Source organism: Mobula birostris, chromosome 32 (genome assembly GCF_030028105.1).
Source record: "Mobula birostris isolate sMobBir1 chromosome 32, sMobBir1.hap1, whole genome shotgun sequence".
Classification (NCBI taxonomy): Eukaryota; Metazoa; Chordata; class Chondrichthyes; order Myliobatiformes; family Myliobatidae; genus Mobula; species Mobula birostris.
In genome coordinates this window covers 22,240,645-22,265,318 of record NC_092401.1, presented here as the reverse complement: position 1 = coordinate 22,265,318, position 24,674 = coordinate 22,240,645, and the positions used below count along the sequence as shown (strand labels likewise).

Below are 24,674 nucleotides of genomic sequence, written 5' to 3'. Positions count from 1 at the left end.
GAAAGGCAGCAGGCAGGCAGGCAGGCAGGCTAGGGTAAGAAGGGGAGGAGGGCATTAACCGAAGTTAGAGAAGTCAACTCTGCTCTCAAACACATCTCTCCCATTTCACACACATCTGGTCTCACCCCATCCTCCCGCCACCCCACTAGGAATAGGGTTCCCCTTGTCCTCACCTACCATCCCATCAGCCTCCGGGTCCAACATATAATTCTCCGTAACCTCCGCCACCTCTAACGGGATCCCACCACCAAGCACATCTTTCCCTCCCCACCTCTTTCTGCTTTCTGCAGGAATCGCTCCCTACGTGACTCCCTTGTCCATTCGTCCCCTCCATCCCTTCCCACCAATCTCCCTCCTGGCAGTTATCCTTGTAAGTGGAAGAAGTGCTACACATGCCCTTACACTTCCTCCCTCACCACCATTCAGGGCCCCAGACATTCCTTCCAGGTGAGGCGACACTTCACCTGTGAGTCGGCTGTGGTGATATACTGCGTCCGGTGCTCCCGATGCAGCCTATTGGCGAGACCCGACACAGACTGGGAGATCGTTTTGCTGAACACCTACGCTCTGTCTGCCAGACAAAGCAGGATCTCCCAGTTGCAACATATTTTAATTCCACATCCCATTCCCATTCTGATATGTCTATCCACGGCGTCCTCTGCTGTCAAGATGAAGCCACACTCAGGTTGGAGGAACAACACCTTATATTCCGTCAAGGTAACCTCCAACCTGATGGCATGAACATTGACTTCTCTAACTTTCGTTAATACCCCTGCTTCCTTTCTTACCCTATCCCTTATTTATTTATTTATTTGATTGTTATTTTTTATTTTTCCCTTTTTTTCTCTTTTTTCTCTCACTATAACTCCTTGCCTGCTTTCCATCTTCCTCTGGTGCTCCCCTCCCCCTTTCTTTCTCCCTAGGCCTCCCGTCCCATGATCCTCTCCCTTCTCCAGCCTTGTATCCCTTTTGTCAATCAACTTTCCAGCTCTTAGCTCCATCCCTCCTCCTCCTGTCTTCTATCATTTCGGATCTCCCCCTCCCCTTCCCACTTTCAAATCTCTTACTATGTCCTCTTTCAGTTAGTCCTGATGAAGGGTCTCAGCCTGAAACGTCGACTGTGCTTCTTCCTACAGATGCTGTCTGGCCTGCTGCGTTCCACCAGCATTTTGTCTGTGTTGCTTGAATTTCCAGCATCTGCAGATTTCCTCGTGTTTAGATTTCTATGGAGACTGGGTTTGGGCCATTGCAGGTCAGTTTATGATGGCCCTTCCAGTCCCCATTACTCAGGGACAGTACAGTGGGGCCTGATAGAGGAAGTGGAGATCCCTCATCTGAGAGAGACGGGGGAATTGTTTAGAGACTGGTGGTGAGACACAGAGGAGGAGAAGCCCCTTGCTGTCATTTCTCAGGTCATTGAGTAACTGGTTACAAAGTACAACCACCATTTCACTGAAAGGAAAATACACATTACTGCATTACTGTAATTACCCATTCAGCCATCGAGTTTGCACAGTAGCAGAGTGGTTGACATAACGCTTTATAGTGCCAGCAATAAGACAGTGGTTCAATTCCTGCCAGTGTCTGTAAGGAGTTTGTACTTTCTCTTCGTGATCACGTGGGTTTCATGAGTTAAAAAATACACATGGACTAAGATGTTAACTGTCCTGTGCTATCACCAGTGGGATCATCAGTTGATCTGCCACCTGTCTTCAGGAGTTTCAGCCCGCTTATGATCAAGACTCCCTCGAGGTGGTGGGCCAGTAGTGCAAAAGTACCACTTCCCACTGGTGAGCTTAAAAACTTGGCATCTGCCTCAATCAGAGTTGTTGGTCAGTTCCATCCAACAGATAGTCTGCTCTTCAGGTGTCTATGCAACTACTGAAGGGTTTGCAAGATATGTATACACTGTCTGACTATCTGCCCCTCTGGACATACTTGGTCCACACCCATGCTGATCCTTTCTCTGCTGCCTCAGCTACAGCCCTGCTGGTTGACTTGATCTCTCTTCTAGTGAAGCCAAGGTCACGCAGCCACTTCTGGAAAGTGAACGCAATAAACCCTCAGCAGCCTACTTCGAATGGATAGCATGAGACCTTCCACCCTCTGTCTGTGCACTCCAATCTTAATTCTGCATTTTTGGTTAACTTGTGCTCATGGGCTTCATCGATGTTGTCTTCCCAGGGGACTGTGAGTTCACCAATAACCACTTCTCTACTGGTGTCAGACCATACGATTATATCTGGACGCAATGTGGTGAAAGCTATTTGCTCTGGGAAACTGCCTTTCCCGTCCAGGTCAGCCTTGACACACCAATCATTGGCTGAAGAAAGTATGCTTGATCGTGAGCCTGCGCTGTACACCCTTGACTTGGAGCCTTCTTTCACAAACGATATGCGATGTTCTGTGCAGCATGGGGCATGAGATAAGTTCTGCTGCAGTACTCTCTGCTCAACCGCTTCTGTTACAACTTTGATAACATTGTTATGTCTCCAAGTGTACATGCCGCTGGAAAGATTGACTCTGCATGCACTCAAGACTCAAGATATGTTGAAGTGTTCCCTTCTTGCCACAAGCAGCACACCTGTCTGTCTTATCTTCATACCAGATGCTGAGGTTGGCAGGTGTTGGGAGCAGATCATACACTGCTCCGCATAAAAAAGAAATGCGGAGCGGTTCCATCTGCCACAGAACATTCCAAGATAGATGTCGTTGTTCAACACTTTCCCACTGGGTCCAAGCCCCTTGTTTGGCCAGGCCAGCTGTTTTAGCTAACCTCTTCTCCTCTTCTACCTCTCGTATTTCTTGTGTTACAAGCTCATGGCGCTCCTCACCTGTAGAAGATGACCACCACTTGTGGGTTGCCCATCCAAGTCCCTGGCGGCCTAGCTGGATAGCCCCAACCATCTCCTTGTGCTTCAATCTAGACTCTGCCTCATCAACTGCTACATGGGCTGACCACTTCCTGCCTGATCTCACGTCCAGCTGGGTGTTCTTGATGACGGGGTCTTTTGAGTCTCGAAGCATCAAGAATGATCTCACCTTGGCTACCTTGACCTCTTCAACAAGGGATTGCACTGGGATGGTAAGCTTTGTCTGGCTACTGTTGATTGCAACGTTGGTGAGGCTGCTTGGTACTCCAAGCCACTTCTTCACATACTTGGTGATCTTCCGTTCCATTGCCTCAACATGGGACATTGCCACTTCGTAGACAGATAGTGGCCACATTATCCGTGGCATCAGTCTGTACTGCAAGAACCACAACTTCAACTTGCCAGGCAAGCCACACTTGTCAACGGACATCAGACCTCTGCTGATCTGTTCTCCTGTCTCTTGAACCCACTTGGTGTCTCTCAGCTCCTCTGTGTACCATCACCCGAGGTTCTTAACTGGTTGTTCCTGAATGGATGGAATCTCCTCTCCACAAAGGGTGAAATGAAAGTCAACCAGCTTTCCTCTCCTAAGAACAAGGCTCCTTGACTTCTTGGTCTTGAACTTCATCCTTCCCCAATCCATTAGCTCATCGAGTCCAGGTAGTACATTTTCCACTTCCTCCGCGCTGGGACCCAAAAGGGTGAGATCGTCCATGAACGCTCGTATTGATGGTAACTCCCCGCCGCCATCAAGTGGGACATCTGGTTCCACTGATTCTACAGCCCTCACAATGACCTCCATGGCTAACACAAAAAGGATGGGTGAAATCACACATTCCATTGGGATTCCAACATCCAAGCTCTGCCACCTAGTTGTAAATTGCTGAGTGGAAAACCTCATCCAGAAATCGTTGTAGTACTGCATAACAAAGTTCCTCACCTTAGCAGGATTCCACGGGAATTCCATTGCAAACTCAATCAGGGCATCGGGAACAGAACCATATGCATTTGCCAGATCAAGCCAATCTACAGCCAGATTTCTTCTCAACCTTTTTGACTCCTGGATGGTATGCCATATCATACTAGAATGTTCAGGGCATCCTGGGAAGCCTGGTATTCCTGCCTTCTGCACAGATGTATTTACTAATCCATTCTCTATCACAAATGAAGATATTCTTTCTGCCAGAATGGCAAACATAATCTTCCCCTCTACATTCAGAAGTGAAATTGGTCGGAACTGATTCAATGTGGAAGGATTCTCTTCCTTTGGGATATATACTCCTTCAGCCTCACTCCACGACAAAGGAACAACACCTTGTCTCCACACCACCTTTAACAATCTCCACAAGTATTTCCTCAGCTCATCGCACTTCTTGAACACCTTATACGGCACTCCATTAGGTCCTGGCACTGAGCCTGACCTTGCCTTTCTGATGAACAGTTCGACTTCTGCCAGTTTGAGTTCTGACAGATCGAACTTCACTCCAGGCTTGTTAGGCTTCACAAGCCCTGAAATGTCAAGCAAAGGAGCCTCCCGCTGTTTGTTAGAGTGAGTTCTTGCCAGGTGATCCTCAAGTTCTTGTTGAGAGATGTTAAGCTGCCCGCTCTTACTTTGTTCAAATAGTTTCTTTGTGAACTCGTGAGGGTTCTCAAAGAATGACTTTCTTGCCTTCTCTCTCTTCTTTCTCTTTTTACGTTGTGACTCCATATGATGGAGTGATGCTAACTTTATTCGAAAATGCTCTCGGAGATAAGCAAGCCTTGGCTTGTCACCCTCACTTGCTACCTTCCACCTCTGTCTCAATGATCAAAGCTCTCTCCTCAACCTACTAATCTCCTTCTGGCGCCTGCTTGGTTGCTGTGTAGGCTTTGCTTTCTTCAACTCAACCAAACCAAACCAAACCAAACCTGTACTTTCCAACATCGTAAATCATATCACCTGTCACTTCCAACTTTCTCTTTGATGTTCCCCTGAGAGTGTTCTCCAACATCATACTGATATCCTCATCAACTACACGCCAAGCCTTCTCATCTGCCATTGCTGGCCACTTGACCTTCCTCTTCTTCTCTACCTCCTCACCACCACCATCATGCAAAGGATCTACCTGGGTACTGTGGTCTGAAACCTGACCTCGGTTATCTCTCGTCTGACCTAGAGTATGATGACTCTCTTCAGAGTGAATCGCTGTGGCTTGTGAATCAGTGGTTGAAAAGACCACATCATCTGTGCTTGGTGAAGTAATCTCATCTTCATCCACTGACACAAATGATGCATCAAACACTGTGTTGGTCTTTGACACAAATGATGCATTTCACTGTACATTTCAAAGGTTTTATGTTCATGAGGCAAATAAAGGTAATCTCTTCTAATTTTATTAACTGCACTTCAAAATTTTGATGGGATATTCTGGGAGTTCCATTTTCCATTTATATTGTCTACCCCCCCGCCCCCCGCAAGTCGATGTCATGGGACAATGTAGATGGAGCTTCGCTCTGTTTCCATCCAGTGTCTCCTGCCCTGGGGCTGTTTGATGGAACAGTGTCATGGGATTGGTTAGAATGATATTCCCTCTTTTGTGTTAAGTGCAATTCTGTGACTTGTTTCCCACCTACAGGAGATAATTCTGTTTGCTGTATCTATGGGATTAGGGTGTACCTAACAATTTCTGCATTTGTACTACTTTGGGATTTGTAAATATTTAACTTGTTATTAGAATATTTTCAATAATGGTGAAAAGAATTTCTCCTTATCTGGAAACAGGAAAAGGAAGTCGGCAAAGAGCCAGTATGTGTCTATTGGAGTAATACCAAAAAGAACAGTGTCTGGAAATCTGATGGTTGTGAACGGATCGATTCCAATCAGACCCATGTAACCTGCCAGTGTAACCATCTGACAAGCTTTGCTATTTTAATGGCTCCAGTTAAGATTGAGGTAAGAGATCATTCAATAGAAAAATCTGTAGTCAGATAAAAAGGGATGAATGAAGAGAGTCAGATTGAAAGAGACACAAACTCAGAAACAGACCCTTCAGCCCACATTCTCCATGCTGACCATTAAAGGTCATCTACATTAAAATTTGTTCTGTAGCTTTCTATATATTGGTGATACAAATCCTCCTCTAGATGTAACTGAAATGTGGTGATGCACCTGCCTCTGCCACCCCCTCAAGGCAGTGTGTCCCAGTGGGTGAAACAATCCTTCCATAAATCCCTTCAAAATCCATACCCCTTCCTCTCAACCTCAGCCGTCTGCATTTTGACACTTCTGCTATGGTGTAAATTTTCCCAGTATCTATTCATTCCATGCTCTGTCAACATCTTCTGCTCCAAGGAAAACAAAAGAATGATGCTATGAAAGTCAAAGGGGTCGTTCAGAAGGCATATGGTGTGTTGGCCTTCATTAGTCGGATGGGTTGGGGGGAGGTTGAGTTCAAGAACCAAAAAGAAATATTCTAACTCGATATAACTGTGGGTTAGATCGCTCTCGGAGTACTGTGTTCAGCTCTGTTTGCCTCACTATAAGAATCATGTGGAAGATTTAGAGAGGCTTCAGAGGGGATTTACGATTGGAAAGCATGTCTTATGAGGATGGGTTGGGTGAGCTAGGGCTTTGTGAATCACCTCTTCACCCTCTCCACTGATATTTTTCATGACACTTTCCCACAGTGCAGAGGGAGACAGGAAACCGCCAAATGTTGGCAGGAGGCTTGTAACAGAAGGAGTCCCTCTGTCACCATTTCTCAGAAAATTATGTAGCCTCAGTTACAGAGAACAAGTCAGCAGCTCACTCAGCAGCACTCCAGCTGCGGTCTAGATAATGTTGCTTAGACTTTTACCATTTCCTGCCTGTACTGTATTTATATTTTATTCCCTGACTAATGCAGGAAGTAACTGATGCCTTCTTTACTGCCTTAGCAACCTCTATTTCCACCTTCAGGAACACATTGACTTTACACACTGTTCCTCCACACACCAGGTCCTCACCATTCACTCTGTAAGACCTACCCTTATTACAGATACTCGAGTAACCACAGACGCTGGGCTGAGGAGCAACAAACCATCTGCTGGAGGAACTTAACGGGTCGAGCAGCATCTGTAGGGGGAAAGGAATTGTCAAAATTTCAGGTCCGAACCCTGTATCAGGACTGAGGTGACATTCTGGTTCTGATTCAGGATTTCAAACCAAAACACTGACAGTTCTTTTCCCCCCAGAGACACGGCTCGACCTGCTGAGTTCCTCCAACAGATCAATTATTGTTCCGACCTTTATTAGACATGCCAAGGTTATGGTACGGTATTAGTTATGGATGGAACTGCAGCATTCTTACCTTTATTAATTGTGCCAGGGATACAGTACGGTATTAGATGTGGACGGCATGGTAGCATAGCGGTGAGCACAATCGCTTTGTACCACCAGTGATCACCAATTGTGGTTTGATTCCCACCACTGCCTGTAAGGAGTTTGTACTTTCTCCCCATGACCGCGTGAGTTGCCTCCAGATGCCCCGATTACCTCCCACATTCTGATGACGTACGGTTTGGGTTCGGGTTAGTGAGTTGTGGACATGCTATATTAGTGCTGGAAGTGTGGCAGCGTTTGTCGGCTGCTCCCAGCATGATCCTCGGTCTGGGTTGGTTATCAACATAAAATGACACACTTCACAACATGTTTTGATGTTTCAATCTACATGTGACAAATAAATCCAATCTTGTTTTTGGTTTAGAGAGTAAGGGGTCAGAATCAGAGATCCCAGATTGTCAGGATCTAGTAATCTATAGTGAAGGAACTACTGATAAGTGGTGGAGGGGTGTATTGATGGGTTGGATAAAGAGGAGAGGGAGGACCCATGTGTGGAACAGAATCACCGACACAGGACTGTAGGGGCTGGACATCCCATGAGTGCGAACTTGCAGTAACTCTGTCTAATGCTGTCCGTGGAGACACAATCACAGTAACTCTGTCTAATACTGTCCCTGGAGACTCTATCACAGTAACTCTGTCTAATACTGTCCCTGGAGAATCTATCACAGTAACCCTGTCCCTGGAGACTCGATCACTGTAACTCTGTCTAATGCTGTCCCTGGAGACTCTATCACAGTAACTCTGTCTAATCCTGTCCCTGGAGACTCTATCACAGTAACTCTGTCCCTGGAGACTCTGTCACAGTAACTCTGTCTAATCCTGTCCCTGGAGACTCTATCACAGTAACTTTGTCTAATGCTGTCCCTGGAGACTCTATCACAGTAACTCTGTCCTTGGAGACTCTATCACAGTAACTCTGTCCCTGGAGACTCTGTCACAGTAACTCTGTCTAATCCTGTCCCTGGAGACTCTATCACAGTAACTCTGTCCCTGGAGACTCTTATCACAGTAACTCTGTCCCTGGAGACTCTGTCACAGTGACTCTGTCTAATCCTGTCCCTGGAGACTCTATCACAGTAACTCTGTCCCTGGAGACTCTGTCACAGTAACTCTGTCTAATCCTGTCCCTGGAGACTCTGTCACAGTAACTCTGTCTAATGCTGTCCCTGGAGACTCTATCACAGTAACTCTGTCCCTGGAGACTCTGTCACAGCCTATTCCTGAACGTGGTTCCCCACTTTGTGCTTGCAGACTGATGACTGGCACTTGGAGCTGATCACCTACATCGGCCTCATCATCTCCCTTTTCAGCCTCGCTGCCTCTATCATCGGATTTGTCAACTTCAAATCCATCCAGAATGCTAACACCAATCTTCACAAGCACCTGAGTATCACCCTCTTCCTGGCACAGTTCATCTTTCTGATCGGAATGCGGATTAAACAGCCGGTAAGAAAACCAAGTTACCAAAATCAAACTCTAATTCTCATAGAGTTTCTGAATGTGCAGTTGGTCAAATTCTGCAGCAAAGCCAGACTTAATGTGGGTGTAGTGGTATCTCAGCCCCTGCTCTCCCACCACTCTCCTCTGGTGTCCTCTCCTTCCATTGGCTCATCGTGACCAGCGTGCCATTCCTTTAATCAGATCCTCATTGCAACGGTAGCCAAAGCCTCCGAGCATTGGAGTCTCACCCCTTCCACACGGTCTTGTCACCACAGAATGTTGCCCTTTCCCTCCCTCTGTCCTCCTGCCCAATGACCTCACGGGACACTCCAAACCTCCTCATTCACATTCACCCTGGGGTGCAGTGGGTTAACCCTGTCACTGAGTTTTCCGGTCACTGGAGAATGAGTGACATCAGAACACTTTGCAGATCTGGAGCTGCAACAAGATATTTTGTAAAAAGTACCAAAGTTGTTCTAAGTTTATGGACTCACAAGAGTTTGTAAACACTAGAGATCTGGAGCAAATCACAAAGGTGCTGGAGGAACAGAGGAGGTCAGGCAATGTGAAACGTCTACTGTCCGTGTCCCTTCATAGATACCTACTGACCCTTGGAGTTCCTCCATCTTCTTTGTGTATTATTCTAATTTTATCACTAAATTACTACTAATTAATAAATCTTCGGTGTATATCACCACCGTGTTCTTTATATGTTTGCAGATTATCTCTTCCATTGTGTACAGGTGTTTGTGTACTGATTTATGTCAGAGTCTCTGTGTTTGTATCTCTGAGTTACACGCACAAAATGCTGGAGAAACTCAGTGGGTCAGGCAGCATCCATGGAGGGGAATAAACAGTTGAGATTTCAGGCTGAGACCCTTCATCAGGATTGGACAGGAAGGTGGCAGAAGTCACAATCAGAGGAGAGGGAGGGGAAGGAATACAAGCTGACAGGTGATAGGTGAGATGAGGTGAGGGGGAAGGAGTGTGGGTGGGGGAGGTGCATAAATGCAGCAGCCGGGAGGTGAGAGGTGAAGAAGTTAAAGGACTGAAGAGAAAGGATCTGATCGGATGGGAACATGGAGCAGGGGAGAAAGGGAAGGATGGGAACCAGGGGGAAGTGATGGGCAGGTGAGGAGAAGAGAAAAGGTAAGAGGGGAGCTGGAAAAAGTTGTGTTTCTCTCTGTGTTCCAGTTCCAATGTCAGTCTGTTTCTGACTGTGTGTTTTTCTCTGTGTCCATGTGAATGTCTTTAGCTGTGATTATCTCTCTCTGTTTCTTTCCACTTGTGTGTAACCGTCTGTGTCTCTCTGACCCATCTCCGCATGTTCCTGCCTGCACCTCTGTCTCTGACTGTCCTCTGCTTTTGCCCCGAGCTGCCCACTATCCACTGTGTTGCCTCTTTCTTTAGGTTGTGTGCGCCCTGATTGCCGGGTGTCTGCATTACCTCTTCCTTGCCGTCTTCGCCTGGATGTTTCTGGACAGTCTGCAGCTTTTCATCATGTCCAGAAAATTGACAGTCACCGATTACACTCGCACACATATCATCAAACGAAGATACCTGTACGTTTCTGCTTATGCTGTTCCTGCTGTGATAGTCATTATCTCAGCGGCAATATACCCCGGAGGCTATGGAACAGAAACCATGTGAGTATTAAGTGATAAGGAAATGTGATAGAGTGATACAACTGACTGTGACACAGAAAGACGCCATTCAGTCCATCAGGTCCCTGCTAGCTTCCTGTGGACTTGCCCCATCAGTCCCATTGGCCCCTCCTTATCTCCCTCTACCCCTGCATCTTATCCTCCCACACATGACCATCAACTCCCCTTTGATGCTTTCTCCACCCACCCAGAACAAGGGGTAATTTACTGTCAATAACACACTGTTGGGAGGTGGGATCAAACCTTGGCAGTATTGTATTCAATATTCCCTAAATGGTGATTGCATGGAGCAGTTGCCGTGAAACTTGTAAAAAGGAAAAGACTTGCGAGGGTTATTGTGGGTATTATCTGAGTTGCTCCCGGGGACTGGGGAGGGTTTGAATTCACCCGCTGACAGATCCTCTCCCAACTGATCTCAGCTGCTGAACCGCTGAGAGATCTGAGATTGGCCATGGGCCAGAGGAGAATCCTAGGAATCATAGGGGCAACAGGAGAAGACAATTTGGCATCTCAAAGTTTTGACCAATCAAACCTGACCGGATCCCATTTCCCTAGTCTAGGTCCACAGTCTTTACATCCTGATCGAACAAGTGTCCACCCACCTCGGCAGCCTGTTGACCTGTGATCAAAGGGGAGAGTTTGCAGTGACCTGATATCACACTGATTTACATCCAGGGACCTGCAGAAGTGAGTCTGGCTGAGATCCCAGCATCACAGAACATTGCAGAACTGGTCAGCTAATGGCTAATCATTCCCTCAACTTCTTCTGGGATTGACCACAATGAGAGAGGCAAACAAGGCTTCTGTTGAAACACCAGTTGCCTGATGCTGTGAGACTTGGTCACTATCAACCCCAGTCTCTGCATGTGGAGCAGGGAGGGAGACGGGGTGGTGCCCCTCCCCGTCCTTCTCAATTCTCTCCTGTGCTCGGCGGCTCTGCCTTCCCAGTTTAATGACAGATGCCCAACTCTGTGGACAGAGATTGAGTTCCAGTGCAGAGCCGCGGAGGAGTCACATTGTCACTGGTGCTGTTATTGGAGGAGATATCGTAGCCAAGTCCGGTCTGTAGTTTCAGATGGACAGAACTTATCCAAACAAACTATAAAAAAGGAGAGCACAGGCCATTTTTCCCCACATTCAGGCTGACTTCCTTTAACCAATGGCATTGATTGGTCATCAGCACACTGTTATTGTTTGGGATCTTGCCATGCAGAGACTGGCTGCCGCTTTCCTGCACTGTAGATCCACTGACGTTCTCAATGTATTTCACAAACTGACTGCCACTCAGTGACGAAACTCTTCCATCCTCACAGCTGTTGGCTGAAGCACGAGTTGGGGTTTAACTGGAGTTTCCAGGGCCCGGTCTGTTTCGTGATTCTGGTAAGCTTCCTGTTTCTCTCTGCACTGCAGCTGTTCCAGACCAGGGTTCTCCAAAAGCTCAGTGGGGAAGGATCACAGTCAGGGGTGGTGCCTCTGCTGAGGGGCTGTGTCCAGTGTAACAACCCCTCATGAATCACTCATGGACTGTGAGAAGCATCGGTGTTCTCTCAATGTTAATATGTCTGACACTCAATGTGGTCAGCACATTGGATAACTGAAGAAATATCAGTGAATCTGGCCCTCAGGTGTGTGTGTCAATTACATCTCTGACCTAGGGGCTGGCCTTTGACCTCTGATCTGTTGCTTTCACTTCAAACCCTGTGTCACTGCCCCCAACAACCTGAACCCTGTGTTATTTTGATCCCCACCCACTGAGCAACACAAAGGATGCACCCAGCCTGCACATCCTGGGTACTTTCATACATCATTCCCCCCCCACCCCCCAGACCCTCTCTGAGTCGTGGGTGCACTGGGCCCAGTGATAACGGAATCCTCATAGTTGCTTTCATCCCTTTGAGACATTGGCACATTTGCAGATTAGATACCACTTTACCCCAAGTGTTCGGACAGTTCATAAAATGCTTCACACTTTGGAGATGATGAAGGATTTTGATCTAAAAGCAAGTTCCTGCTGTTAAAGTATGGTATCTCTTCCCACCATCTTCATTGTCCTATTACTTATCACTGAGTAGGGTGGGCCTAGGTCTAGGTTTGGTTGTGTCCGTCTGCATAATTAAAAGGAGCAGTAAGGAGAAATAGGCAGGTTGAGGGGCACCGGGTCTTTGATTCAAGGCAGGATGGAGGAAAGAAGCAGAGAAACTGGGGGCCTGCTTCCCAATCTTCTGGCCTGGAATTCCCAGCTGACAGATCCCACTGACTCATCATAGTGGTGAGTGGTGAACGATTCCCAGTTAATTTTTCTCCTGGGTTTCCTAGGATCCGGATTATATGGAAAACCTCATCCTGTGGGTTACAACTGGAATAATGTTGGTTTGCCAAAATATTGAGTGAAGAGTCTGAGGGGGAGACATGGGCGACAAGCAGAAAAAAGAAAAAAATTGCTGATGTTAAAAATTGAAATAACACACAGATAATGCTGGAGGAACTCAGCTGACAGCAGCACCTGGGGAAAAAAGTACAGTCGACGTTTCTGGTTGAGACTCTTCAGGGGCATTTAGTGTGTGTTGTTTGGCTTTCCAGCATCTGCACATTTTCTCTTGTTTGTGATTTAATTACTGTACAGCTAAGTCTCTTCTAGGGATATCTACCCTGAAGAAGTTTAAATCTCCCCAGAAACTGCTGAAGGGCCTAGGCCCGAAATATCAACTGTACTTTTTTGCATCGATGCTGCATTTTGTGGAGACAGGCAGAGTTTTAGATAAAGAAAGAGAGTTCATTGAGGAGTAAGTGTGAGTGTCAGTGAGTGAGAATGGAAAGTAGGGGGGTGAATTCAGTGTGGGATTTGGGGGATCCGTTTTGCCTTGCTCATGAATATTAGTCTTTCTCTCACTCTCTCGTTTTCCTTCCATCATTCTCTCACACACTCTCTTTCTCTCACACACTCTTTCTTTCTTGCAATCTCTCCTTCTCTCGCACTCTCTCTTTCTCTCTCTCCAGGTCAATACAGTCCTTTTATTTGCGACTCTCTACTTACTGAGACGCCATTTCAACTCGTGCAACAAGGAGGTGTCGAATCTGAAGGAAACCAAGTAAGTGACTTGATGGATGTATATAAGATGGTATGAGGCATGAAGTGGACAGCCAGCATCTTTCTCCCAGAGCAACAATGGCGAATACGAGATGGCATAGTTTTAAGGTGATTGGAGGAGAAGTATTGGGTGGGAGGGTGGTGATTCTCAGAGGTAAGTTGTTCACACAGGGAGTGGAGGGAGTGTGGAGCACACTACCAGGGGTGGTGGGAGAGGCAGGTACATTAGGGACATTTGAAAGACTCTTAGATAGGCACATGGATAAAAGTAGAATGAAACCCTGTGTGGGAGGGAAGGGTTAGCTTAATCTTGGAGAAGGTTAAAAGTTTAGCACAACATCATGGACTGTAGGGTCTGTACTGTGCCGTGTTCTCTGTTCTATGTTCCACTATGTGTCCATCACCAGCCCAGCCTCTCAGGACCCTGACATGGGGCAGAGTCCTGGCATGGAAGCTGCTGTTGTTCATGACCTGGCAAAACACAGAGACACTCCTACTGAGAGCCAACAGCACATGACCCATGTGGCTACGTCCTAAGTGTCTCAGGCATCCTTGATGTTACAAAGTAAATATATGCACTTGCATCCTCTTTAGATAATTAGAGGGGGGGGGGTCACCGTGATCTCCTTGCACATACCTCACCTTTCAGAATCAGAATCAGGTTATCACTGAAAAACTTCATTATCACTGACATACTGATGGTCACTTTATTAGGCATATCTCTTAGATACACCAACACCTTCTGCTGCTGTAGCCCATCTGCTTCAAGGTTTGATGTGTTGTGTGTTCAAAGAATCTTTTCTGAACACCACTGTTGTAATGCATGGTTATTTGAGTTACTGTTACCTTCCTTACAGCTTGAACCAGTTAGACCATGCTACTCTGACCTCTGTCATTAACAAGGTGTTTTTGCCCACAGAACTGCCATTCTCTAGATTAAGAAATTGCACCATTCTCTGTAAATTCTAGATACTGTTGAGCATGAAAATCCTAGGATAGCAGCAGATTCTGAGATACTCAAGCCACCCCATCTGGCACCAACTGCTATTCCACAGTCAAAGTAACTTAGTTCATTTTCTTCCCCATTCTCATTAACAACTGAACCTCCTGAACATGTCTGCATGTTTTTATATATTGAATTGCTGCTACATGATTGGCTAATTAGGTATTTCCATTAATGAACAGGTTTACAGCAGTGTCTAATAAAGTGACCACTGAGAGTATATCATGATATTTGTTGTTTTGTAACAGAAAATCAACTCTATCTTTTATATTAGTATATTGTTTTACAATTGATCCCTGGTGAGTAAGTGGGTTGAGAGTTAGCAGCTTCCCAGGAAGGGTCTCTATCCATGGTGCTGATCTCTGCCAATGCAACTTCGGAAGTGGGGAGCTTGTCGGCCAGTGTTCAGATCATTGGCTGGAGATGCCTTTGGGAAATATACTTGCATCCATGCCATGTGACAACAGTGTCAGGACTGACACGGTTGCTGCCACTTACCCTCAAACCCAATGACCAGGAACGGGAGCACAGACAATGTAAGGTTGATGGTATCACTAAAAAAAATGGGACACAGCATTAAGGGCTCATTCAGAAGGCACTTCAATAATCTGAGCATAACAAGCAAAGCCAACATTGTATCATGAAGGGAAACTCATGTTTCCTATCATCACTCTAATAATAAATAAGGTAGAGAAGGAGGAGCCATTGGGTTTTCAGAAGGATTTGGGCTTTTCTTCCTGACAAAAGTACTCCTTCTGGAGACAGATCTGCACAAGCAGATGAGGTGATTCTTAGCAGCCCTGAAGGCTTCTTGCCACTTACGCTCAGGATCCATTCTTGTTTATGGGGCCAGAGGGTGTGTGGTAGCACCACAACCAAATCCATCAGCCACCCTAAACATAAGTAAAGCATATCTAGCCCTATTTCCCTGAACCCTATTAGCATGGAGCCCCATCAGTCAGTCGATTAAATCCTGTCTACTAACACTGAGGTTTGATCACAGGCCAAAAGACAATAACCTGTTGGCCTGTCATCAGTGTCCGACACACCAGGGATTCCAAACCCAACTCTTGGCCTCTGGGTTCTTTATGAAAGGAAGAGGTCAATTTACTCAACATTAACATGACCAGATGACGCTACATTGTTGTGTTGCTGTTTGTGCACAAATTGACTGGTGTGCACTGCAGAGAAGGTTTACCAGGCTGATTCCTCGGCTGAGTTGCTGTTTGAGAGACATTTAAGCAGAACAGATCTTCACTCATTATAGTTTAGAAAGCTGAGAAGGGCCCACTTTGCAAAATAGAAGATTATGAGGGGGATAGAGAAGATGTGAGAGGATGGTGTTCATTACTTAGAATAATGAACAGATTTCAGATAGAGGGTGACACATTACAAAATGGAATTAGGGGAGACTTCTTTATTTGAAAGATAATGAATCTCTACCCCAGAATGATGCCGATGTGCAGTTATTGAATATTCTAAAGACAGAAATTGACAAATGTTTGAGCTATGGGAGAGTCAATGGATTTGTGGAGAACAGGAGAGCATTGTGGAAGCCAGGATTAGACCAACCATGACCCTAACAAATCACAGGTCAGGTTCAAGAGACCAATTCCTGCTCCCATTTTGTGTCTTACGTAACACCGCATCCCGAATTAACAATATATTGCTTCTCCTCTGCCATGACAAGTCTAAATCCTGGGACTCATTTTCCCACCATTTCATGGGAGCACCTGCACCAGAAGGAAAGCAGCACTTCTAGGCAGTGGCACACCATTGCCTTCTCAAGGGCAGTTTTGATGCAATAAGCAATATCCTGTCCAGTGATGCCTGGATCCCATCAATGTGTCCAATAAACACAAGAGTATGCTGTTGGCTGCTGAGAAAACCCTGAGGGTATGAAAGATCCCACTTGAAAGGAATTTTATCATTCCTGTGTTTTTCGTTCAGCTGGTCTCCTTTTTCTTCTTCTCTACAGATCCCTAACCATTAAGGCTGCAGCACGGATGTTTGTTTTGGGATCCACATGGATCTTCGGAATATTTCAAGTTGATAAGAGCACTACAGTGTTCTCCGACTTATTCACGGTCATCAACAGTCTCCAGGGTCTGTTCATTTTCCTTATTTACTGCGTTTTCAATCGCTGGGTAAGAATCTCTTCCATACAGACACATACTGTGAATGGTTGGGCACTCGGGGCGTAAAGGAACAGAGGAACCTAGGGCTATGAGTTTGAAAGCAGTGTCAGAGATGGACAGGGTGGTGATAAAGGCATTTGGCACACTGGCCTTCATTTGTCAAGGGAATGACCATTGGAGATTGGACATTATTTTGTAGTTTCATAAGTTGTTCGTGGGGATGCACTTGGAATACTGTGTATAGTCTTGGTCACCCTGTTATAGGAAAGTTGTTTTTAAACTGGAAAGAGCACAGAAAATATTTGAGGATCTTTTCAGGATTAGAGGTCCTGAGTGATAGGAAGAGGTTGACCAGCTTAAGTTTCTATTCCTTGGAATGTAGGAGAATGACAGTCAACCTTGTAGAAATGTTTAAACAAATGAGAAACATATATAAGATGGGTGATAAGTCTTTTCCATATGGTTGGAAGACCAGAACTAGGGGGCATAGATTTAGGATGGGAGGGGAAAAATTTAAAAGGGACCTGAGAGGTAGAGGGTGATGAGTATATGGAATGAGCTGCCAGAAGAAGTGGTTGAGGCAGGTACAGTTGTATAATTTAAGAAGTATTTGTAGATGTACATGGAGGGTTGGGGATTTGAGGGTTGTGGGTTGAAAGGAGCAGACTCAATGGGTCGAATGGACTATTTCTGCTTCAATGCCTCATGGTGTAACACAGGAATTTGGATCTAACGGGTTGGGCACCGTGGCTGGCATGAGCTTGTTGGGTCGAAGGGCCTCTATCCAAACTGTATTGCTCGATGACTCCAGAACTCTGTGAATTTCTCCTCCTGATCTTACTCTCCGCATATAATCATTATGGTTAGAGAGCCTTTTACTAAACTATGAATTTGAAGCAACAGTCAGCCGTATGGTCCCTTAGGTTTTCATCACCATTTAATCTGATCAGGCTGATGTGATTGTGACCTCTAATCTTCATTTTCATCCCCCCTTTATAAACGTTCACCTCCCTATCCAGAAGCTCTCCACCCCTCTGTAAATTTTTTCAAAGATCATGATTTCATTGCTCTTTGATAAAAGAAATTTGGTGGACTTGGTTCTGTCTGAGTGATCCACTGGAGGTGCCAATGGGATGCAGTTACAATATAAAATTTAATTCTTACTTGACTTTGGGACTCTGAAGGGTGATTGAAGGGTAGTTTTATTCTACTAGGTAGAAATTAACAAATCCTTCAAAGCGTGCTACAAAATAATAGTTTGTGTGTAAAGGCTTCCCTCACCACTCAAAACCATGTTATGACATTTGCATAACCATCACAAAAATAGATAGCGATGACCATTGCAAAAATAAATAACAGAAAATGAAAGACAGGTTCAAAATTCATGATTAGCACAAAGAATCAAACAATTTAATTGTGCAAAAATAAAATTCATTTAAACTGGGTGTGACTAATGTATCATTCTCATTTCATTGAAGGTGTTTAATAAATTATGGAGATGGTTGACCAGTAAACAGAAGAGCTTCACCATAGGGCCCTCACAGGTGAAGATGAACACGACTGAGGTGAGAAGCTTTCTCCAGAAGGACAGAAATATTCAGGTCAGGCTGTGTCCACGGAGGCAGAACTAAACTGAATGACTTGGGACGATGATCTTCCATCCAAACTGCTCCAATGAAAGATCATCCACCCAAACCATTGATGGTCTCTTTTGACATCTGTAGAGGGAGAAACGGTGAATGTTTTTGGAGCCTTCATTCCTCCAATCAGGCATGGGCTGTGAAATGGGAAATAATTCACAGACAATCACCACCTCCATCAAGAGCCCATCAATCCACTTACCCCTGAGATTCAATGATGTCATTGAGTCCCTTCCATCAACATCCTGGAGCTGTCACCATTAACTAACTGAACCAGACCAGCCACATTTACTGTAGTATACATGTGGAATGAGCACCCAGAGGAAGTGCTTGAGTTAGGTGCGAAAACAACTTTTAAATGGTAGTTGGATGTAAATGGATAGGAAAATTTCAGAGAAATTGAGGCTCAAATGAGAGAAATGTGATAAGCTTGGATGGGGCATTCTTGACCATAGACCAATTGGTCCAGAGGGTCAATTCTTGTGCATGGGAGAGGGGAGGGTGGGTCTTGTGGTTCTGATGTTTCTGTCAGACATTCTTTGGGTATTTTTTGTTTTGTGGATGTCTGTGAAGAGTGAGAGTTCCAGGCTGTACACTGTATACATTCTCTGATATTAATTTGAACCATTGAACACCAGGAAACCAGGCAAAGCTGATCTAGCTGAGCGAGAGTTTGATGCAGCTTTTACACTCTCAGTTGATGAGATTACCTGTAAAACTACATTTTGACAATAGAATGGCATCTACAGGGAGAGTTAATTGAGTCTAGGTCAGATTGCAGAATAAAACGATTATCCATATGTATAGCAATAAATCCAATTTTCTATCACAACAATGAGTACATGCTATTGCATAATTAGTGAAGTTACTGAAATTTGGGTGTCATCGCTGCTGCATTTTATGTCTCTGCCTTTGTCTGTGGTTTCCTTTTACCACATTAACACAATACACATCACTATTTACTAATTATTAGCCCTCACAATTTGTTCCCCTACAACACATGTTTATTATCACTGACATATGTTGTGAAATTACTTGTTTTCTGGTCCCGGAACTGTGCAATACATCAACGTTACTCAGAGTTACAAAATAAATAGTGCAAAAGGCAACTGGATAGAGTTCATGTTCTGTTCAGAAATCTGATGATAGAAGTCTCCTAAACCTCGTCCCTGACGGTAGTAACAAGAAGAAGGAATGTCCCGGATGGTGGGGGTCTTTAAGGATGGATGCGCCTTCTTGAATCTCCTCGAACTCCTAATGAAGGAGATGGTACTTGAGCAGGGTCGAGCCACACGAGTTTGGACAGAGTGGAGCTATGAGCTCAGCACACATCCTTGACTGTCAGTGAGGAGGAGATGTTGTGACTGATCCATAATGATGGTCTCCCGACAAGGAACTCTGTGACTGTGAATCACTTGGTGACAATAGTGGGCCTGACACACTGCTGGATTCCTACAACATTCTCTCATGATCTCAGATCGAGACCCACACACCACCCAGAACCACCAATTTGTCCCACATTGGTGAGGTTACTGCTCCTGACAATGGAGAGTGAACCCACACAGCTAAAGCTCTGATCCATGGAAATGCTGGGTATGTTTCTGCCTCCACTTGCCTTTTGCTGCCCTCTGCTGTTGTATCAGATCTAATGATTGAATATCAGGGTAGTTTGCTCCCCTTGCTGGGAGTGGTGTCTGCAGTGTCTCGGCAAGGTATCTTGACCTTGCCCCATCCTTTGCCCACCACATACAAGGGGGCGTCAGAATTCCAACAGACCAACGCAGGTGATGAACACACTGTGGTTCTCATTCCCATTCAAGTCCTCCTGCTGACCATGAATCCCAAGGAGCTTTGACTCTCCTGGCAGAACCCCCAGGGCAGTGAATAGAAGGATTTTACCTCCATAAAGTTGGTCTTAACTAGATTTTGTCTGGAGCAAAACAAATAATAGCAATCTCATTTTGTCTTACCTAGACTTATAAAATATTCCAAGCAGAGGCCTACAAGACCCAGTGACAACATTCTTCTCAGTGAAGCTACTTTTTAAATTCCCTTTTGCCCTCACTGTACATCTGGCTCTGAAGATTGTGGGTTCAAGACCCACTGCCAAGCACCGTGAGTTGCATTGCAGGACTGGTGACAACTCCAGAATTATACGGCTTGTATGAGCTTGTAAAAAGGCACCATCTAACTTGATGTCTAAACGTGTGTGAATATGAAAGTGAGTCTGTGTAGGAATGTGTATGCGGTTTGTTGTTATTATGAGTGTGATTTTTAATAAATTTCAGTATTTTTGAAAAATTTCCAAGTTTTGCACAGATATCCTGTTATTGGGTAACTCAGCACTAGAGAAGCATCACGCCTTCTCATCTTCTCCCTTTATAAATGGAAACTCGCTGCCAGTCTTGTGTGCTACATTCCTTTTAAAACCATCTGTACAAGAAATATATAAGATATTTAAAAAATTGGAATAAAAGTCTTTATTTACTAATTTATTCATCCCTGAAAATCACTGTACTGTTGATCAAAATTCATAAAATCGAAATATCTTAAATAAATAAACCTTATTGCACTAACAGTGCAATGTATAACAATTAAATGTGTATGAGATTTTGAACTGTAGAAAGATGGTTGTACACGGATTATCACATGGTGAGAGGAATGACCCCGGTCGTACCAGAGAGATGGATGTCGCAACATGAGCTAGAGACGTTACTTCAGGGGTCTGTCCTGAAGACCCATGAGATGTGATCTTGGCGCAGCCCATTGGAGCAGCTGTCACCTTCACCGCCCTCAGAGACAAAATCACTGTCCCCAAGCAAGGCCATCTTTCAGCCGAAATATTCCCCACAACCAGCACAGCTCCTGGGTGCTGGGGCTGGAGAATTCAATGTCCATTCTCCCCCACCATCCCACCAACGTCTGTTGTAGGAGGACCAGTAGAACTGGAATCTCAGGAAATGAGAGAATGAATCTCACTCTCTGTTGGACAATAGAAACTGTTTTTGACCAGGTCAAAGCTTCCTGGCCATAAGGATACTCCCTCCATTCTGTGAGTTGAGGTTCACCTACAGGGAATTATTGGAACAATCATTATTGTCCACTGGTTCCTTCCATTGTGAATCTCCAACTAAAGATGAAAGTGTCTTGTTGAGGACATTGCTACTGACAAATTTCTATTGAAGTTGTTGCTACTTTGCTGAGGTACACACCCATTCCTGACCTCTCCTAAGCCCCTACTTCTCTCTACCTAACTCTCTTTTCAACCCCCATCCTTCTGAGCTTCTCAGTCATATTAACTTCTCTTAACTCCACCTCTGGTGCTTCCCCATCCAACCTCATCCTACATAGACCCTTACTCCACCCATGGCCACCCTCCATCCTCTCTGCTCTGGGGGGAGTGGGAAATAGTGGAGACCACAAAATGAAAATCTACCTCCTTTGGGACCTGGAACTTGGTGAGCTTATTGTTGTTCTCTGGGCCTTCAGTTACAATAAATGCATAAATAAGCAGTACAAGAGAGGAATAGTGGGGTACTGTTCACGGATTCATAGACCATTCAGAAATCGGATGGTGGAGAAGAACAAACGTTTCCTCAAATGTAGATGTGGGTCTTCATCTTCAAGAGGTGGAGCTTTACAAAGGCAAGATCCATTATTAAGGACTCTCTCCATCTGGGACATGCCATTTTGTCATTACTCCCATCAGGAAAGAGCTACAGGATCCTGAAGCCCTACACCCATCATTTTAGGAATAGCTACTTCTCCTCTGTCATCAGATTTATGAATGGTCCATGAATTCTACCTCAGTATTCGTCTCCTGCTCTATTTATTTATTTTTGTAACATATAGTTATTTTTATGTTTTCATTGTACTGCTGCCAAAATCAATTCTTTTCATAGAACCATATAACCATAGAACCATAGAAACTACAGCACAGAAACAGGTCCTTTGGCCCTTCTTGGCTGTGCCGAACCATTTTCTGCCTAGTCCCACTGACCTGCACACGGACCATATCCCTCCATACACCTCCCATCCATGTATCTGTCCAATTTATTCTTAAATGTTAAAAAAGAACCCGCATTTACCACCTCGTCTGGCAGCTCATTCCATACTCCCACCACTCTCTGTGTGAAGAAGCCCCCCCTAATGTTCCCTTTAAACTTTTCCCCCCTCACCCTTAACCCATGTCCTCTGGTTTTTTTCTCCCCTTGCCTCAGTGGAAAAAGCCTGCTTGCATTCACTCTATCTATACCCATCATAATTTTATATACCTCTATCAAATCTCCCCTCATTCTTCTACGCTCCAGCGAATAAAGTCCTAACCTATTCAACCTTTCTCTGTAACTGAGTTTCTCAAGTCCCGGCAACATCCTTGTAAACCTTCTCTGCACTCTTTCAACTGTATTTATATCCTTCCTGTAATTTGGTGACCAAAACTGAACACAATACTCCAGATTCAGCCTCACCAATGCCTTATACAACCTCATCATAACATTCCAGCTCTTATACTCAATACTTTGATTAATAAAGGCCAATGTACCAAAAGCTCTCCTTACGACCCTATCTACCTGTGACGACACTTTTAGGGAATTTTGTATCTGTATTCCCAGATCCCTCTGTTCCACTGCACTCCTCAGTGCCTTACCATTAACCCTGTATGTTCTACATTGGTTTGTCCTTCCAACATGCAATACCTCACACTTGTCAGTATTAAACTCCATCTGCCATTTTTCAGCCCATTTTTCCAGCTGGTCCAAGTCCCTCTGCAGGCTCTGAAAACCTTCCTCACTGTCTACTACACCTCCAATCTTTGTATCATCAGCAAACTTGCTGATCCAATTTACCACATTATCATCCATATCATTGATATAGATGACAAATAACAATGGACCCAGCACTGATCTCTGTGGCACACCACTAGTCACAGGCCTCCACTCAGAGAAGCAATTTTCTACCACCACTCTCTGGCTTCTTCCATCCAGCCAATGTCCAATCCAATTTACCACCTCTCCATGCATACCTAGCGACTGACTTTTCCTCACTAACCTCCCATGCGGGACCTTGTCAAAGGCCTTACTGAAGTCCATGTAGACAATATCCACTGCCTTCCCTTCATCCACTTTCCTGGTAACCTCCTCGAAAAACTCCAATAGATTGGTCAAACATGACCTACCACGCACAAAGCCATGTTGACTCTCCCTAATAAGCCCCTGTCTATCCAAATGCTTGTAGATTCTGTCTCTTAGTACTCCCTCCAATAACTTACCTACTACTGACGTTAAACTCACTGGCCTATAATTTCCCGGATTACTTTTCGATCCTTTTTTAAACAACGGAACAACATGAGCCACTCTCCAATCCTCCGGCACTTCACCCGTAGACAGTGGCATTTTAAATATTTCTGCCAGGTCCCCCGCAATTTCAACACTAGTCTCCTTCAAGGTCCAAGGGAACACCCTGTCAGGTCCGGGGGATTTATCCACTTTAATTTTCCTCAAGACAGCAAGCACCTCCTCCTTTTCAATCTGTACAGTTTCCATGGTCTCACTACTTGATTCCCTCAATTCCATAGATTTCATGCCAGCTTCCTTAGTAAATACAGACGCAAAAAACCTATTTAAGATCTCCCCCATTTCCTTTGGTTCCGCACAAAGCCGACCACTCTAATCTTCAAGAGGACCAATTTTATCCCTTACAATCCTTTTGCTCTTAATATACTTGTAAATGCTCTTTGGATTATCCTTCACTTTGACTGCCAAGGCAACCTCATGTCTTCTTTTAGCCCTCCTGATTTCTTTCTTAAGTATTTTCTTGCACTTCTTATACTCCTCAAGCACCTGATTTACCCCCTGTTTCCTATACATTTCATACAACTCCCTTTTCTTCTTTATCAGAGTTGCAATATCCCTTGAGAACCAAGGTTCCTTATTCCTATTCAACTTGCCTTTAATCCTGACAGGAACATACAAACTCTGCACTCTCAAAATTTCCCCTTTGAAGGCTTCCCACCTACCAATCACATCTTTGCCAGAGAACAACCTGTCCCAAACCACGCTTTTTAGATCCTTTCTCATTTCTTCAAATTTGGCCTTCTTCCAGTTCAGAGCCTCAACCCTAGGACCAGATCTATCGTTGTCCATGATCAAATTGAAACTAATGGCATTATGATCACTGGAACCAAAGTGCTCCCCTACACAGACTTCCGTCACTTGCCCTAATTCGTTTCCTAACAGGAGATCCAATATTGCATCCCCTCTAGTTGGTCCCTCTATATACTGATTTAGAAAACTTTCCTGAACACATTTTACAAACTCTAAACCATCTAGACCCCTAACAGTATGGGAGTCCCAATCAATGCATGGAAAATTAAAATCCCCTACCACCACAACTTTATGTTTCCTGCAGTTGTCTGCTATCTCTCTGCAGATTTGCTCTTCCAAGTCTCGTTGACTATTGGGTGGT

At 44.9% G+C, this 24,674-nt stretch overlaps 1 protein-coding gene across 4 annotated transcripts in view; it reads left to right on the top strand.

Annotated features, from left to right (window-relative positions):
* LOC140191196 (uncharacterized) overlaps window positions 1–20,671 on the top strand; it is a 102,087-nt gene extending 81,416 nt beyond the window's left edge. For 3 of the 4 annotated variants that reach the window (XM_072248354.1, XM_072248353.1, XM_072248352.1), the window contains 8 exons: window positions 5,635–5,805; window positions 8,488–8,682; window positions 10,087–10,322; window positions 11,654–11,720; window positions 13,338–13,429; window positions 16,410–16,578; window positions 18,048–18,134; window positions 20,184–20,671. In XM_072248354.1, coding sequence (XP_072104455.1) covers window positions 5,635–5,805; window positions 8,488–8,682; window positions 10,087–10,322; window positions 11,654–11,720; window positions 13,338–13,429; window positions 16,410–16,578; window positions 18,048–18,134; window positions 20,184–20,225 — 1,059 coding nt within the window. In that variant the 3' untranslated portion in view covers window positions 20,226–20,671. Of the gene's footprint in view, window positions 1–5,634; window positions 5,806–8,487; window positions 8,683–10,086; window positions 10,323–11,653; window positions 11,721–13,337; window positions 13,430–16,409; window positions 16,579–18,047; window positions 18,135–20,183 lie in introns of those variants that run through there. The other variant, XM_072248355.1, reaches the window with a different exon arrangement.
* Window positions 20,672–24,674: the final 4,003 nt, after the last annotated feature.